The sequence below is a fragment of the Lepidochelys olivacea genome (assembly GCF_965140295.1).
Source record: "Lepidochelys olivacea isolate rLepOli2 genome assembly, chromosome: 5".
Lineage (NCBI taxonomy): Eukaryota > Metazoa > Chordata > Testudines > Cheloniidae > Lepidochelys > Lepidochelys olivacea.
Genome location: NC_140415.1, coordinates 127,705,832 through 127,720,218, shown reverse-complemented (window position 1 = coordinate 127,720,218; position 14,387 = coordinate 127,705,832). Strand labels below are relative to the sequence as shown.

At 41.7% G+C, this 14,387-nt stretch overlaps 1 protein-coding gene across 7 annotated transcripts in view; it reads left to right on the top strand.

The window, feature by feature from the left end:
• Positions 1-14,387, top strand: part of GNE (glucosamine (UDP-N-acetyl)-2-epimerase/N-acetylmannosamine kinase) — a 67,490-nt gene that overhangs the window by 26,755 nt on the left and 26,348 nt on the right. For 6 of the 7 annotated variants that reach the window (XM_084628011.1, XM_084628010.1, XM_084628014.1 and 3 more), the window contains exons 2-7: positions 3,688-3,890; positions 8,739-9,190; positions 10,890-11,042; positions 11,748-11,960; positions 12,780-12,867; positions 13,448-13,658. In XM_084628011.1, coding sequence (XP_084484137.1) covers positions 3,688-3,890; positions 8,739-9,190; positions 10,890-11,042; positions 11,748-11,960; positions 12,780-12,867; positions 13,448-13,658 — 1,320 coding nt within the window. Of the gene's footprint in view, positions 1-3,687; positions 3,891-6,588; positions 6,708-8,738; positions 9,191-10,889; positions 11,043-11,747; positions 11,961-12,779; positions 12,868-13,447; positions 13,659-14,387 lie in introns of those variants that run through there. The other variant, XM_084628015.1, reaches the window with a different exon arrangement.

Here is a 14,387-nt window from a genome sequence, read left to right as displayed (position 1 = left end):
CGACACGAGTTACACCAACAGAAGCGCCAGTGTGGTCAGCGCTATATCTGTGACAGAGTGTTTCCCACTGACAAAGCTACCGCTGCTCGTTGGGGGTGGTTTAATTATGTCAAGGGGAGAGCCTACTCCTATCTGCATAGAGCGACTACACAAGAGATCTTACAGCAGCGCAGCTGCATCAGTACAGCTGTGCTGCTGTAAGAGCTCTAGTGTAGACGTGCAAAAATATTTTTCTCTAATCTTTCAAGTATAGTAATCGTAAGTGTTACTTGTAAGAACAGTAACTACAGAAGGTTTTGAAAAGAGGTGTGGCTTTTAAATTGATAGGTTCACTTTTAAAATACAGCCCACATTATTCCACTGAACTGCATGATAGTTTTTTAAAATAATCTTTGATTCATTTCCAAAAAGTGATATAAAAATATCTGATTAAAAAAGAGAATGTGGTGTTCGGACTGTTGTAATATTACTGTAACCTTGATGCATTTTGGCCTATAAAGAGATATGCATTGGCAGTACAGTATTTGGCCACGTTTACAGAGAGCCTCCTCACAGTAACTGAAATCTAAACTCTTCAGTCAGGATTTTAGGAAACTGTAGTGACTCAAACTAAAGATGGGAAAAGTTAATGAGGAAGACAGGATGGTCTGCCAGTGAAGATAAACTTTAAAAGGCAGCAACTTCAGATCAAGACATGGCTTTGCTAGAAGCAAGTCTGCTGATCTTAGGAAGAACTCAGTTTCTATGAGTGTTCTGATCTAATTAGCTTGATGTTATACTGTGCGTATTCATGAACTATCAGGGTTGAGTGATCTCAGGACTCAAGTTAACAGAGGCGGGATTTGCTATGGAGCAGTGAGGAAAAGAGGTCTGTGACGCCTCGGGAAGGCATAATAGAAGGAAGCATTTACCTAATATATTAATATGAAGCCACAAAAACTGAGTCACTTCTGTAGGAGGATATAACTTTCTTATTTGACTATTAGTTAGCAGGAGATTGAAACAATGTAAGAGTTTCTGGGGAGGAGGATATTTATTGTGCAATATGCACAATATGACAGACTTCCCAATATTTGTTCTTTGTAGCTTACCTGTTTGGAAATGACAAGTGACCTTTTGACAACAAGAGACTAATGGCGTGTAGGTGGGGGCAGAAAACATTCAGGCCCTGATCCCACAGCCCTTTAACTCCTTGTTAACTTTTCAGGCCCTTGGTAAGCATTTAATTAAATGTACATGCCTGTTACAAGTTGACTCCTTTAAACCACTCATGGCATAGGAGGCCAGGTACACTGTGTGCAGTGATGTGAATTCAAGTATCTTGTGGTAGATTTCTCCTTTTTTGACTTCTAGCGTTATGCCTTTATTTTTCTCCTCTGTGTCAGCACTTCTGCACCAAACTGTGAGCTGGCACCTTTCTCAGCCCTGTTCTACAGACATTCACTGAAGGTTTCCTGCCTCGGGATGCTCAGCCTTTACCTCTCCCCAGAGGCCACTCCTGCCTCCTTTATATCCAGATTGGGGTAACAAGAGTCTTCAGTGGATTTGACTAATACACTGAACCCTTTCCCAGCAGGCTCAACACCTGCTAACAAGGTGAGGGGTGTTAGGTAAACCCTACCAGCCTCTTACAAACTTGTGTGTGAAACTGGAAACTCAGATTTCCCTCACTGAGTTTCCTGTGGATGGCTTTCCCATGGAATGAAAAGAAGTTCAGCCCCTAAACACAACAGAGACCCAAGATCTGACTTCTACATTGTCTTTGGAGGCTCTGGTCCACTCCAGTCTCCACAGCAGTACAGCTCCAACGGAGAATGAAAGGAAAATGCCTGTCACCTTTTGCTCACCCTCATGGATCTGTAGAAGCCCCCTGTGGAGATCCAGTTCCTCAGAATCCCATGGAATGGGGAGTAAGTGTTTCCTTGCCCCAGTCCAGAAGTTCATTGTGTTTTCATCCCCTGATCTATGAAGATCTCTGAACTGAATCCCTGTCAATGAGCTGATACTTAACTGATCTTCCTTTTCTGTTGAAGGGGAGGTTCAGAGTAGGAAAATGAGTGGTACAAAATTTGTCTTGTTTTGTGAAGCTTGTCATTTAAACTCATAAAATACTCCATTACAACATTACACCAATATAAGGAATAATCTGATCATTCTTTTTACTTTGTCTTGTTCGTGAAGCTTGAACATCTGTTTAAAAAAAGATCAGATGTAATGCCAGTTTATTATATACGGGTACATTAAAATTAGGGGACTGTGTCCTGTACTTGCACGTGTGTGTCAGGGGAAATAGGAGAGAACTGAGTATCTAGTAGTAGCTGAAGAGTGATAAGAATTATGATGTTTTAGAGCCTGATTCTGATCCCAAGCTGGTTTTACACTGGTGTAATTGCATTGACTGCAGTGGAATTACTCATAACTTACATCAATGCAAATGAGATCACAATTAGGGTTATAGTTACAAGCCTGATTTAGTGGCAGCCCGTCACTTACATAGTGTTTCTGCATTGCTGATAAAGGAGTTGATGCCTAATTTTTAGGAACTACTTTCTTCTGGTGGTCACATAATGTCTTTGTTAGTGTAGCCCTGGTATCTCCCAACAGTCCTCCCCATAATGGGGTTTTGGGATATGACTGTCACCCAGGAATATTGTGTTAACTTTGCACTTAATCTGATCATTTCAAAGCATTTTGCAGGCTTTTAATTACAGTTGAACCTCACAATGTGTTTGCATCATTATCTCCATTTTAAAGTCAGGTAAACTAAGGCTCAAAGGTGTTAAACCTTACATTTTTCACAAGTGTCCACAACTTTTGGATGCCTCAATTTTTGAATGCCTAACCTGAGACTTTTTGGGCCTGATATTCAACAAAACTGAGCATCCACAGCTCCCATTTTAAGTCAGGATAGCTCCACATCTCTGAAAATCAGACTTTGCATCGCTCGAATTGGGCATCCAAAATTAGTGGATATTTTTGAAAATTTAGGCCTTCGTGACTTTCCTAAGGTTACACAGGAAGTCTGTGTCAGAGCCAGGAATAGAACCCAGGAGTCCTGACATTCAGCCCCTTGCTTCAATCATAGAATATCAGAGTTGGAAGGGACCTTAAGAGATCATCTAGTCCAACCCCCTGCTCAAAGCAGGACCAATCCCCAATTTTTCTTGCCCCAGATCCATATATGGCCCCCTCAAGGACTGAACTCACAACCCTGGGTTTAGCAGGCCAATGCTCAAACCACTGGAGGAGGGATAGCTTAGTGGTTTGAGCATTGGCCTATTTAAACCCAAGGTTGTGAGTTCAATCCTTGAGGGGGTCATTTAGGGATCTGGGGCAAAAATTGGGGATTGGCCCTGCTTTGAGCAGGGGGCTGGACTAGATGACCTCCTGAGGTCCCTTCCAGCCCTGATATTCTATGATTCCAATCACTAAACAACTATTTTCTTTGTGAAAGCACATATGTGCGTGCATTTACACACATACAATCTTAGATTATACCTATAATTGGAAGCATGTTTTTCCCAGCAAGGTACCTGTTATCTAAATGGTAATCTTTTGATCAGTTAGCACTTGTCCAAATTTCCACACTGGAATAGCATAGCATTCTATTACTTGTCTTTCATTATTTAAGCATGCAATTTTATGGCTGTACAGAAAAATACTAATCCTTGCTTTTTGTTGTTTCAGGAACTGTATTTCAAGAATCTTTCAAAACAAAAACAAATCATGGAGAAGAATGGGAACAACCGAAAACTTCGGGTTTGCGTTGCTACTTGCAACCGAGCTGATTATTCAAAATTAGCTCCTATTATGTTTGGCATTAAGGCGGAACCACAATTCTTTGAGCTTGATGTAGTGGTGCTTGGCTCCCATCTGATTGATGACTATGGGTAAGGTGGAAACTTGCATCTCTACCATTTTGTTAGTGGCAAATCCTTTTCAACTTGAGATCCTATATAAAGAATGGTACGTTAGTTATCTCTTAGAGAAGCAGGAAATGTTCATCCTTAGGACTGGATTTTGGGACCCACATATGTTCAACCAAGTATTGTTTCAGATCTGAAACATTAGACCGTGTTATCTATTAACATTCAGTAAAGGGGAAAATGTCCTTGTTAGGCTGATCATTCCTTATAGACTCATAGACTTTGAGGTCAGAAGGGACCATTATGATCATCTAGTCTGACCTCCTGCACAACGCTCTTTCAAATCAATCATGTAATAATACCAAACTTAGTACGTACTTAGCGCCTCCTAACTGAGGATCTGAGTACTTTGGCCAGGTTTTTCCAAGGTGATTGAAAGTCCCTGGGAATTGAGCCCAACTCTCTCAGGCTACGTCTACACTACAGCACTTACACCGATGCCGGTGCCGCTGCACCGATGTGGCTGCACCGCTGTAGAGCTTGTGGTGGTGACATTCTAAGCCGACAGGAGACAGGTCTCCTGTTGGCTTAATAACTCCTTCCTCCACGAGAGGCAGGAGAGCTTTTCCTGCCAGCGTAGCGCTGTCCACACTGGTGCTTAGGTTGGTGCAACTTATGTCACTCAGGGATGTGGATTATTCCACAGAAGTTATAACGAAGTAACCTGCAGTGTAGACAAAGTCGTAGGGCTTGACTACACTTGCAGGTGTAGAGCGCTGGGAGTTAAAGCAGCCTTTGGAGACTGCAGCAGGGAAAACACTGCCATGTGTTTACACTGTCAGCTGCAAGCGCACTTGCGTGGCCACCTTAGGAGCTCTTGCAACGCCACAAAGAGCAGTGCATTGTGGTAGCTATCCCAGTGTGCAAGTGGCTGCAGCGTGCTTTTCAAATGGGGGAAGGGGGGTGGAGTGTGACGTGTGGGGGGGGGGAAGAGACTGTGTTTTGGGGGGCAGAGTGTCTGTCAGCGCGCTGTCTTGTAAGTTCAGACAGCAGCAGACCCCCTTCCCCTCGTCTCTCACTCTCACACACTCACAGCAGCAGCGTTCCAAAGTAATGGTTGCTTTGTTCCAGAGCAGATAAGCAGCCAGCTGTCAGAAACAGAGCTTTGAAAGGGGATTTCCGCATGCCTACAGCTGAGTTCAAAACAATGACAAGAGTGGCCACTTCAGGGGATTATGGGACGTTTCTGGAAGCCAGTCACAGCGCAGCAATGCAACATGTGGTCCACACTGACACCTGGGCTTTTCAGCTGGGGTGCAGCAAGCTTTATGCTTCTCGTGGAGGTGGATTACCAGGGGTGCTACAGCTGCAGAGTCCAGGCGCTCTATGTGCCTTGCCATTGTGGATGGGTCGTGAGTTAGGGTGCCCAGGGCTGATTTAATGTGCTCTAACTTGCAAGTGTAGCCAAGCCCTTAGGCTGCTATGAAAATCCAAGCCTGAATAAATATAAATTAATTTAAATTACTCATCTTCCTAGAAGTGATTTGCCTTCTGTTGTAACAAGTAACAGTTATGGTTGCTGTAATATTGTTCTCTATCTTTTCCAGTTTATTCTGAGCATGTTGTATCCCTTTTATCAGTTTCTAAGCTAATAGAGCTAGAGCCATGCAAACACTCTTGAGTACACATCAGTCCTAAATCCCATTTTCAAAAGTTACTTAGGCATGATGGAGACTAAATTCCATCAACTTTCAGTCTGACATAGGCTCCCAGGTGCCTAAACCACATTTGAAAATGGGACTTTGGCTCCCAAGTCACTTAAGTACTTTGGAAATCTTTACCCAAAGTCTGTTAGAAAACAGTAATTTTGTCTGAGAAAGTTAACTTTGTCCAAACAGCCCACATCTATTTCTAATGGCAGTCCCATGTTCTTGTATTCATCTGGTGGCAGGAAGAGCTAATCTGATGGACTGGACACACTGAGGAGCGAGAGGAGTCTGTAGGGTATATGGCCTTTCCTGCACAACCAATTAGGAAGGCTTCTTCCAAACAAAGACATTCTTGCAGGTTGAAACACTAAAAACTAGGGCTCTCAAACGATTAAAAAAAATCACAATTCATTATAAAATTAAAAAAAAAAGTCGTAATTAATCAGTTTTAATCACACTGTTAAACAATAATAGAATATCAGTTTACATTTATTTTAAATATTTTTGCATGTTTTTCTACATTTTCAAATATACTGATTTCAGTTACAACACAGAATACAAAGTGTACAGTGTTCACTTTATATTATTTCTGATTACAAATATTTGCACTGTATAAAAGATAAACAAAAAATAGTATCTTTCAATTTACCTCTTGCAAGTACTGTAGTGAAATCTCTTTATCATGAAAGTGCAACTTACAAATGTAGAATTTTTGTTTACATAACTGCACTCAAAAATAAAACAATGTAAAACTATAAGTCAGAGCATGAAGGAGCATATGAATGTTTAGCACATCTGGCATGTGAATACCTTGCAACACCAATTACAACAGTGCCATATGAATGCCTGTTCTCACTTTCAGGTGACACTGTAAAAAAGCAGGCACCATTATCCCCCATAAATATAAACAAACTTGTTTATCTCAGAGATTAGCTGAACAAGAAGGAGGACTTGTATGAAGTGAATTGAAAAATACTATTTCTTTTGTTTAATTTTTTTTTATCTACTCCCAGGAAAGTCAGTGGACCTGTTTACACTCTCATTGAAATAAATGAGAGCCTTGCCTTTGATTTCAATGGGAGCATGATCTGAAGCAGCAGACAGTTAGTTAGCAGCAGGCTGCCACTGCAGAGTAAGTCTCAAACAGATTCCCCTTCACAGGGTCACCATCATTCCTGCATTGCTCAAGGTGTAGGGGGACTTTGGGCATTGAACCATGAAAAAGACTGCAGCCACCACAATTGCTGCTGCTGATTGCTAGGTATCAGTGAGGAAGGCACTCACAGAATGTCCTAAAGCTATTGAATATGAGGATGCAGTGGTGAGTGGAGGGTAGTTGTAAACAGAGCCAAAAACATAATGCAGAGGAAACTATTTAAAGTGAGGAGGTTGAAAGACAGTTTTTTGGGAATAGTATCAGCTCTGAACAAATCATGTAGGAGGTCTCTGGCCAAGATTTATCCTGCATGCACTTGCAGTAAGAAGAATTTGGGAGTGGCAAGAGTGGCTCTTTGGAGCTCAACAGAAGAATGATTTCCTCCCCTGCTGAGGCTGAGCTCCTTGCCGTGCTTGTAACCGTTGCTCTGCCACCACTCTTGCCAGCCACAATTTTTAACTTGCAACATGCAAGTGGACAAGTGGATTCACCAAGCGTTAAATCTGTCAAAATCCTACCGGGAAGTTTGCTCCTTTCCACTAAGGAGGGTGAATGGATCAGTTCTCTTAAGGAAAAGAATTAGAACCCTTTTGATTTCTCATCTCTCATTCCAACCAGAGAGTCTGGAACATTTATACGGTCAGGTATAATGAATATGGTATGCAAGTGCATCACTGTACACTTGTAATCAGAACAGCCATCTTTTCTCCTATTCTCCTGCCTCTTGTCCTTCATTCCTATTATAGATTACAAGTGTGTTTGTGCAGGTGATAATGACTCCAACATATCAGAAATACTACGGCTTTCCCATTGTGGGTTTAAGCTGCTATTAGTACTTGTCATCTCAGCAGCATAAAATGAACCCTCTCTCTGAGGCATTGCTGCACCTCCTGCGGCAACTATTCAAGGTCTTATAACGGTCTTCATTTGTTCCTGGACTTAGTTCACTTTCTGTTAGTTTTAATATAATTCCTAACATACTCTAGAAGGCTGAGGAACTGCTTGGTCAGGCAGTAAATTGGAATTCTTATATCAATAGTAGTGGCTCTTCAGCTGAATAGCAATGGGAAAAATACGGTACAAGGGAGAAAAATGCAAACAGCCTTACAGCTGCTCCCCCTAGTGTATATACAATACGCAGGTCTGCATGCTAGCTATCACTGGTCCTGATGCGTGGTAGCCCTCTGGAAGCCTTTCACATGTAATTTAAACTACAGAGATGTGATGGGGAAGTCTGCTAACTAAACTTCCTTTTAAGCCCCCCACACCCTCGAACTCTACTCTGTGGAAGAAGCTCAACCTTTTCCTCTGCTACCCAGCCTGTGTAACAACTTGGTAGAGTTGTGCTAACTAAATATCTGGGGGTGAAGTTTAAAGTAAATAGCTTATGGTTAAAGAGTCTTTACTTTTTCTGGGCTTGTGATATTTAATACAGGCTTTAAAATATGTGAAGTCTAGTAAGTATTTAAAAAAATAGATTCCTAGAAGTCCCATGTGCTTACAGCCTTTGTGTGACTCCTTTTTAAAAATCTGGTTTCTTGGATTACTTCTTTTCTTTTGTAATCTGTAAGGTGCTACTTTAATTGCATGGTGTAGAAAGCAGGTCACTGCTTTCAAACTAGGCTGCTTAAAGTTAGGCACCTAAATCAAAATGGACTGGTTTTCAGAGCTGCTAAGTAGCCACAGTTTCCACTGAGGTCAGTGGGAGCTGTGGGTGCTCAAGCACACTGCAAATCAGGCACATCTATGCTGCTGCACAAGCATAGCATCAAGTACTATCTTAGGCACCCTAGATGGAAAATGTTGGCCTCCGTGAACAAGGATCATTACAAATTTGAAAAGGTGTCTCCCACAGAGGGAGAGAATCTAGCTGCTTCCTCAGAGTTAGTTAATGGGCAAACTGGTAATGAAATGCTTGTGTGCCATTCTTCTGTCATAAGATATGTCAGCGTGAAAGCAAGCAGTATTGCAGTTTCAGCATTTATTTTCTTTCGCTCCTCTCTTCAGTAACACCTACCGTATGATTGAACAAGACGACTTTGACATTCACACGAGATTGCACACCATAGTGAGAGGCGAGGATGAGGCAGCCATGGTGGAGTCGGTAGGCCTTGCATTAGTAAAGCTACCAGATGTTCTCAACCGTCTGAAACCTGACATAGTGATCGTTCATGGGGACAGATTTGATGCTCTGGCACTGGCCACATCTGCAGCTTTGATGAATATTCGGATTCTTCATATTGAAGGCGGGGAAGTCAGTGGGACCATAGATGACTCAATCAGACATGCCATAACCAAACTGGCTCATTTCCATGTGTGTTGCACAAGAAGTGCAGAGCAGCATTTGATATCCATGTGCGAAGATCATGATCGCATCCTCTTGGCTGGCTGTCCCTCATATGACAAGCTTCTCTCCTCCAAAAATAAAGACTATATGAGTGTTATACGTATGTGGATAGGTGTGTATTGCACTTCTGTTCAAAGTTCATAAGATTTCTGTAGCAGGCAGACATGCGTTTTTGTTGGCATTCCCATGAAGATGAGACAGGATTTTATGAAGGGTACAAGCACATTTTGACAGTGCTATTCTATCCTCTGTCTCCCACCATAGAAAAACATACAGACCCAGTAAACACAGACGTAACTGAAAACCTTAGTATGCTGGTTTTCATAGAATGCTATTCCCTATGTCTTTTCCCCTGCTCTTTTTAAAGCAAAATGCCCATATGCTCTGCCTTTCACACTTTAAGGAAATGTGCATATTATTTTGAGAACAAAAGCTCTTGGTAAATCAAAGGGAGGAAAAACAACATAAAACTTTCAAATGTTATCATACCAAAATAGTCTGTTTCCAGGGCAAGATTAATAACAAGGCCAATTGGTCTGTAGCCTGGAAGACTGAGAAATAGGAGCCCCAACCTCACATATTATTTAACATAATTACATCCCATCAAATATCAGATGTAATGCTTAAATATTCAGGAGCCCCTTCCTCTCTAGAGACCCAAATGTCATATTTTGACTGTGTTGGTTTCTTCAAGAAACTCCTTCATTTCTACAATTTCCATTCTCGTATTTGTAGTCAGGAGAAAGTAACCCTACATGACCAAAAAAAGAGATTGTCTTTAACATCTAAAACCCTATTGCTGAGTCAAAAAACAAGAGTCAAATTTGCTGAGTTCTTTGTTAAAAAATAAATTAGAACTCAGAGCTATTTCTTTGATACACAGAGGTTCAGAATCTTGTTCATATCCTTTATAACCAGACATCAGGGAGCAGGTCTGACCTAATAATGTTAGAGATTGTGCATGGAACTAATTTGAAGAAAATAAAGGGAATTTACATGCTGTACATTGTCTCCTGCGCAGTACAATACAGTAGCATGATCTGTTTCAGAGACTTGTGTTGTATGTCATCTATTTACTTTCAGATCATTCCATAAAAATCAGCATATCTTGTTCGTGTTTGACAGGAAAAATTCTTCAGCCCCTGTCAATTGGGAACTGGGTTCTTGTTAGTTCAATAGTTCAGTCATTTTCAGAATAAAGTAAAGTGAACCTGCTCCTCTTTATAACAAGTGAAGTAAAGTATTTATGGTAGTCACTCTCTCATTTCTTTTAAGCAAATGGTGAAAAATCCATCCCTTGAGGCCCAGAAGACCATCAGGAAACCTGAATAGACAAATGGATTGAAAGGAATACATGATCACAATGAAAATCTCTGTCAGATCTGCCTGTTTGTTGTTGTGCCACAGCCTCAGGGTCAAATTCTGCTCTCATTCACAATAGTGTAAATCCAGAATACATTAATTGGCTTCAACTGAGTTAATCCAGTTTTATGCAGGTGTAACTAGGGGCCTCGGTCTGCGCTCAAAGTACTCTTGTAAAGTTTTAGGACCCAGTATTGCAGTTGACCCTGTGCTGGGGCCTTAGACAATAACAATTGTTCTGAGTCTTTCTTACAGTGATAAACTTCAAACCCATATTCTCCTGTCGCTCCCTTATGTTCTCATGTAGTATTGGAACTAATTGTACTAGAAATCAGATTTTGCTGTCTAGGACTTCAGGAGGTTTTTGTTTCAATGGCTTCAGAATCATTCTCCCACCACAACCACCATGCTGCTAATAAAACAGTCTCTTTTGGGCTCCCTTTAAACAGGTGAAGATGTAAAACCTAGAGATTACATAGTCGCTCTGCAGCACCCTGTGACCACAGATATTAAACATTCCATAAAGATGTTTGAACTAACGTTGGATGCACTCATCTCCTTTAACAAAAGGACACTAGTTCTGTTCCCAAATATTGATGCAGGTGAGTGAAACAGGTACTTTTTATACATGGTTTGGTTTTTGTTTTTGTTTTAAACTGGTGAAGAATTGCCCTCCAGGTTTTCAGAACTCTCTATGGAGTCACTTCACCCTGTGTCTCACTCCTAGACCTCTTAATCCACCTGCATCCATCCTTGTTCACTGCAGCCCTCCCATCTGACTTCCTCTTTCCTCTCTGCATCTTCACTTGTGCTACTTCATGTACCCACATGGAGGTAGCTTAGTGATGTAGGTATAACGTTTGAACTCACTGGAACCATGTGCTGAATGCAGGATCACCTTCGCCCTTCAATCTTCTGAGGAAGATAAAGGGAAAGCATTGCAATTTTGGGGGACAGACAAGCTATTTTGCTAACCCATGGGCTCTAAAATGCTTAAAAATGTAATAGTAATGAACTGTTTCCACATTGGATCTCGGACTCACAGCTGAAACCCTATGCTCAATGACACAGCTGTGAAGAGTCCTGTGGAGGGCTGGTGAGCAAAGAGTGGTTGGGAACATGTACACAGAACGGGTGGGGGCAGTCCTAGGAATACCAGCCTTGCTGCTTTCGCAGTACTTCTGTGTTAACACCAATGACAGCTACTAACATGTAATTACAGTGTATACAGTAGCCCCTTCAGTAGCCACAGTGAAAATTCAACTATCGGTTAACATTTTGTTCTCAATTGTTGGCTTTTTCTACAGGAAGCAAAGAGATGGTTCGGGTGATGAGGAAGAAGGGCATTGAGCATCATCCCAATTTTCGAGCAGTAAAGCATGTTCCATTTGAGCAATTCATCCAGTTAGTGGCACATGCTGGTTGTGTGATTGGTAACAGCAGCTGTGGTGTTCGAGAGGTGGGAGCATTTGGAACCCCTGTCATCAATCTGGGAACACGTCAAATAGGAAGAGAAACAGGTATGTGTTTGCTGCTAAGTTCTCTGCTGAATTAACTTCCTGGGTGTTGGGTACGGTCATGTGGTTGCATCATTACAGAAGCTAAAGTCTGAGTTTAACAAGCATGCCAATTTTATTTTTAATGGACATTATCACAGCAGGGCAATTTTGACCTATCTTATTAACTTCACTGATCTGTTCCTTCTGTCCTGATTATTTTTGTAGTAAAGCTTTTTATCTATAGTCCAACTAAAATAAATATATGAAGTGGCTTCCACCTGCCAGAATAAACCACGGCACGTTTTCTTTATGGGTGCCCGTACATGTGACAGGCATAAAACTATGTACTCTGGTATGATCCTGAAATTTTAATATACACGTACACCACAACCAGCAATAGGTATAAAAAGCAAATGTATAGTTTTTCTTCACAATCACACAAGTGACATAAACAAGTTTACCCTCCTGTTCTCTCTGTTGTTCTTATATGTGGGAATTACACTGGAGTCAATAAGAATTCTGTTCTCTGAGTGCTCTGCAGGCAGAATACTGTACCGTGACAGTTTTGCTATTGACTTCAGTGGGAGCAGGTCCTAACAGAGCAATGTCAGCGTAGCATCTGCATGTACGAAGATGACACATACAGAAGTAGGGGCACTGTGTGCACGTAGGTCATGTTCCTTTTGAGTAGGTGTGAGGTCTTAACACATTTTGCCAGGACACACAAGTAATTGCTTGTCCATTTCAAATTCTGTTCTCTTCTGCCCCAGCCCCCCTCCTCCAATTATTTATCAAGTAGCTGGCATGCACTAGAATGACATTGCATTTTTGATTATCTAGGTGAAAATGTTCTTCATGTTCGTGATGCTGACACACAGGACAAAATACTACAAGCTTTGCATCTCCAGTTTGGAAAACAGTATCCTTGGTAAGTGTTTATATCCACCCACTGCGCTTCAGGGGACCAGAGATAAGTCCCTTAGTACTGGGGTGGAGAATAGACTTCACCATATTTATCCAAGGTTAGCTCACCACTCTAGGAAGAAATAATCATCTTAGATATCTTACTACATACAAAGGAAAGCAGTCTGCGAATCTCAGAATCGTACAGCGTTGGCAGCTTGGAACTCATACAGAAAAGCTCTGCTGCAAATGGCTTGATATTTAGGATTCAGTATCAACATATAGAATTCTTTACAAAAAAAAAACAAATAATGCTGTAACCTTATGGAACATGGTTAAACGAGAGCCCAGGGGAAAAAATGATGGTAATTGCACACTTGTGCTACCTGTAGCTGGATAACGCTCAACCCATTCCTGATTGTTAAAGCATCCAACACATCCTGTGGCACACTCACAGAGACTTGATATGCATTATTGTCGTGGCAGATAACGTTATAGTTATTAGTAACCTTTGAGATGTGAAATATTGTGGCCTTCTATTTTATAAGTGCTTTACAGACTTGCTGTTTTGCTTATACTATAATTAGTGCTTTTTTATATTACAGCTCAAAAATATACGGGGATGGTAATGCTGTTCCAAGAATTCTGAAGTTCCTCAAATCTATCGACCTCAAAAAGCCACTGCAGAAGAAGTTCTGCTTCCCTCCTGTAAAGGAGAACATCTCACAAGATATTGACCATATCCTAGAAACCCAGAGTGCCTTGGCTGTGGATCTAGGCGGAACAAATCTCCGCGTAGCGATAGTCAGTATGAAAGTAAGTACTATACCATGCTTTTATACATGTCTATAAACACCACTGTATTCTATGGGAAAGCACTGCACTGTGGATAATGCAATGCCGCCCTGTCCCAGGGTGAGATCCCACGTGAGCTGATGAAGTGTGCCTGCTGCTGTGTTCCTTTATGGACTGTGCAGCTGGCCAGGTCTGCCGGCCAATGTGGAGCAAGGCAAAGCCATGATCCCACTGGCTCCTTCTGTCTGAGGAGCGATGCGCTCGCGGGGGAATAGACAGGGAGCAGTTCCTGCACTTCCCTGAGCACAGGGACTGCAGTTCAACTTGTGCCTTTATATAGCCCACACACAAGGGGAGAGACTCCTGGTGCCATTTTCCTCACTTCCCACACCACCCCGTCATATGCCTTTGTAATGGACATGCAGAATATCTGAAAAAAAGAAACTAGACTCCAAGGATAATTCACTGAAGAGGAATGGATGGTTCAGGTCATGTGATAGGGAGTTTTTCACCTCTGTCAACAGTGAAAACACAGCTAGGCCAAAAGTTGTTACTTTCTGATGGCTGTTGGATCAACAGTAGGTGATAGTTTTCCATTTGATACCTGAGAACAGGAGCCCAGCACTCTAAACCATCATCAGAATAGAAAGTAATTGGCATCCAGGCTGGCATTCTCGGAGAAACCCAGGACTGCGTAAGCCTGGATACTAACCTACCCCTTTCTCTCCTAAAAGTGATTGCTCCAGAACA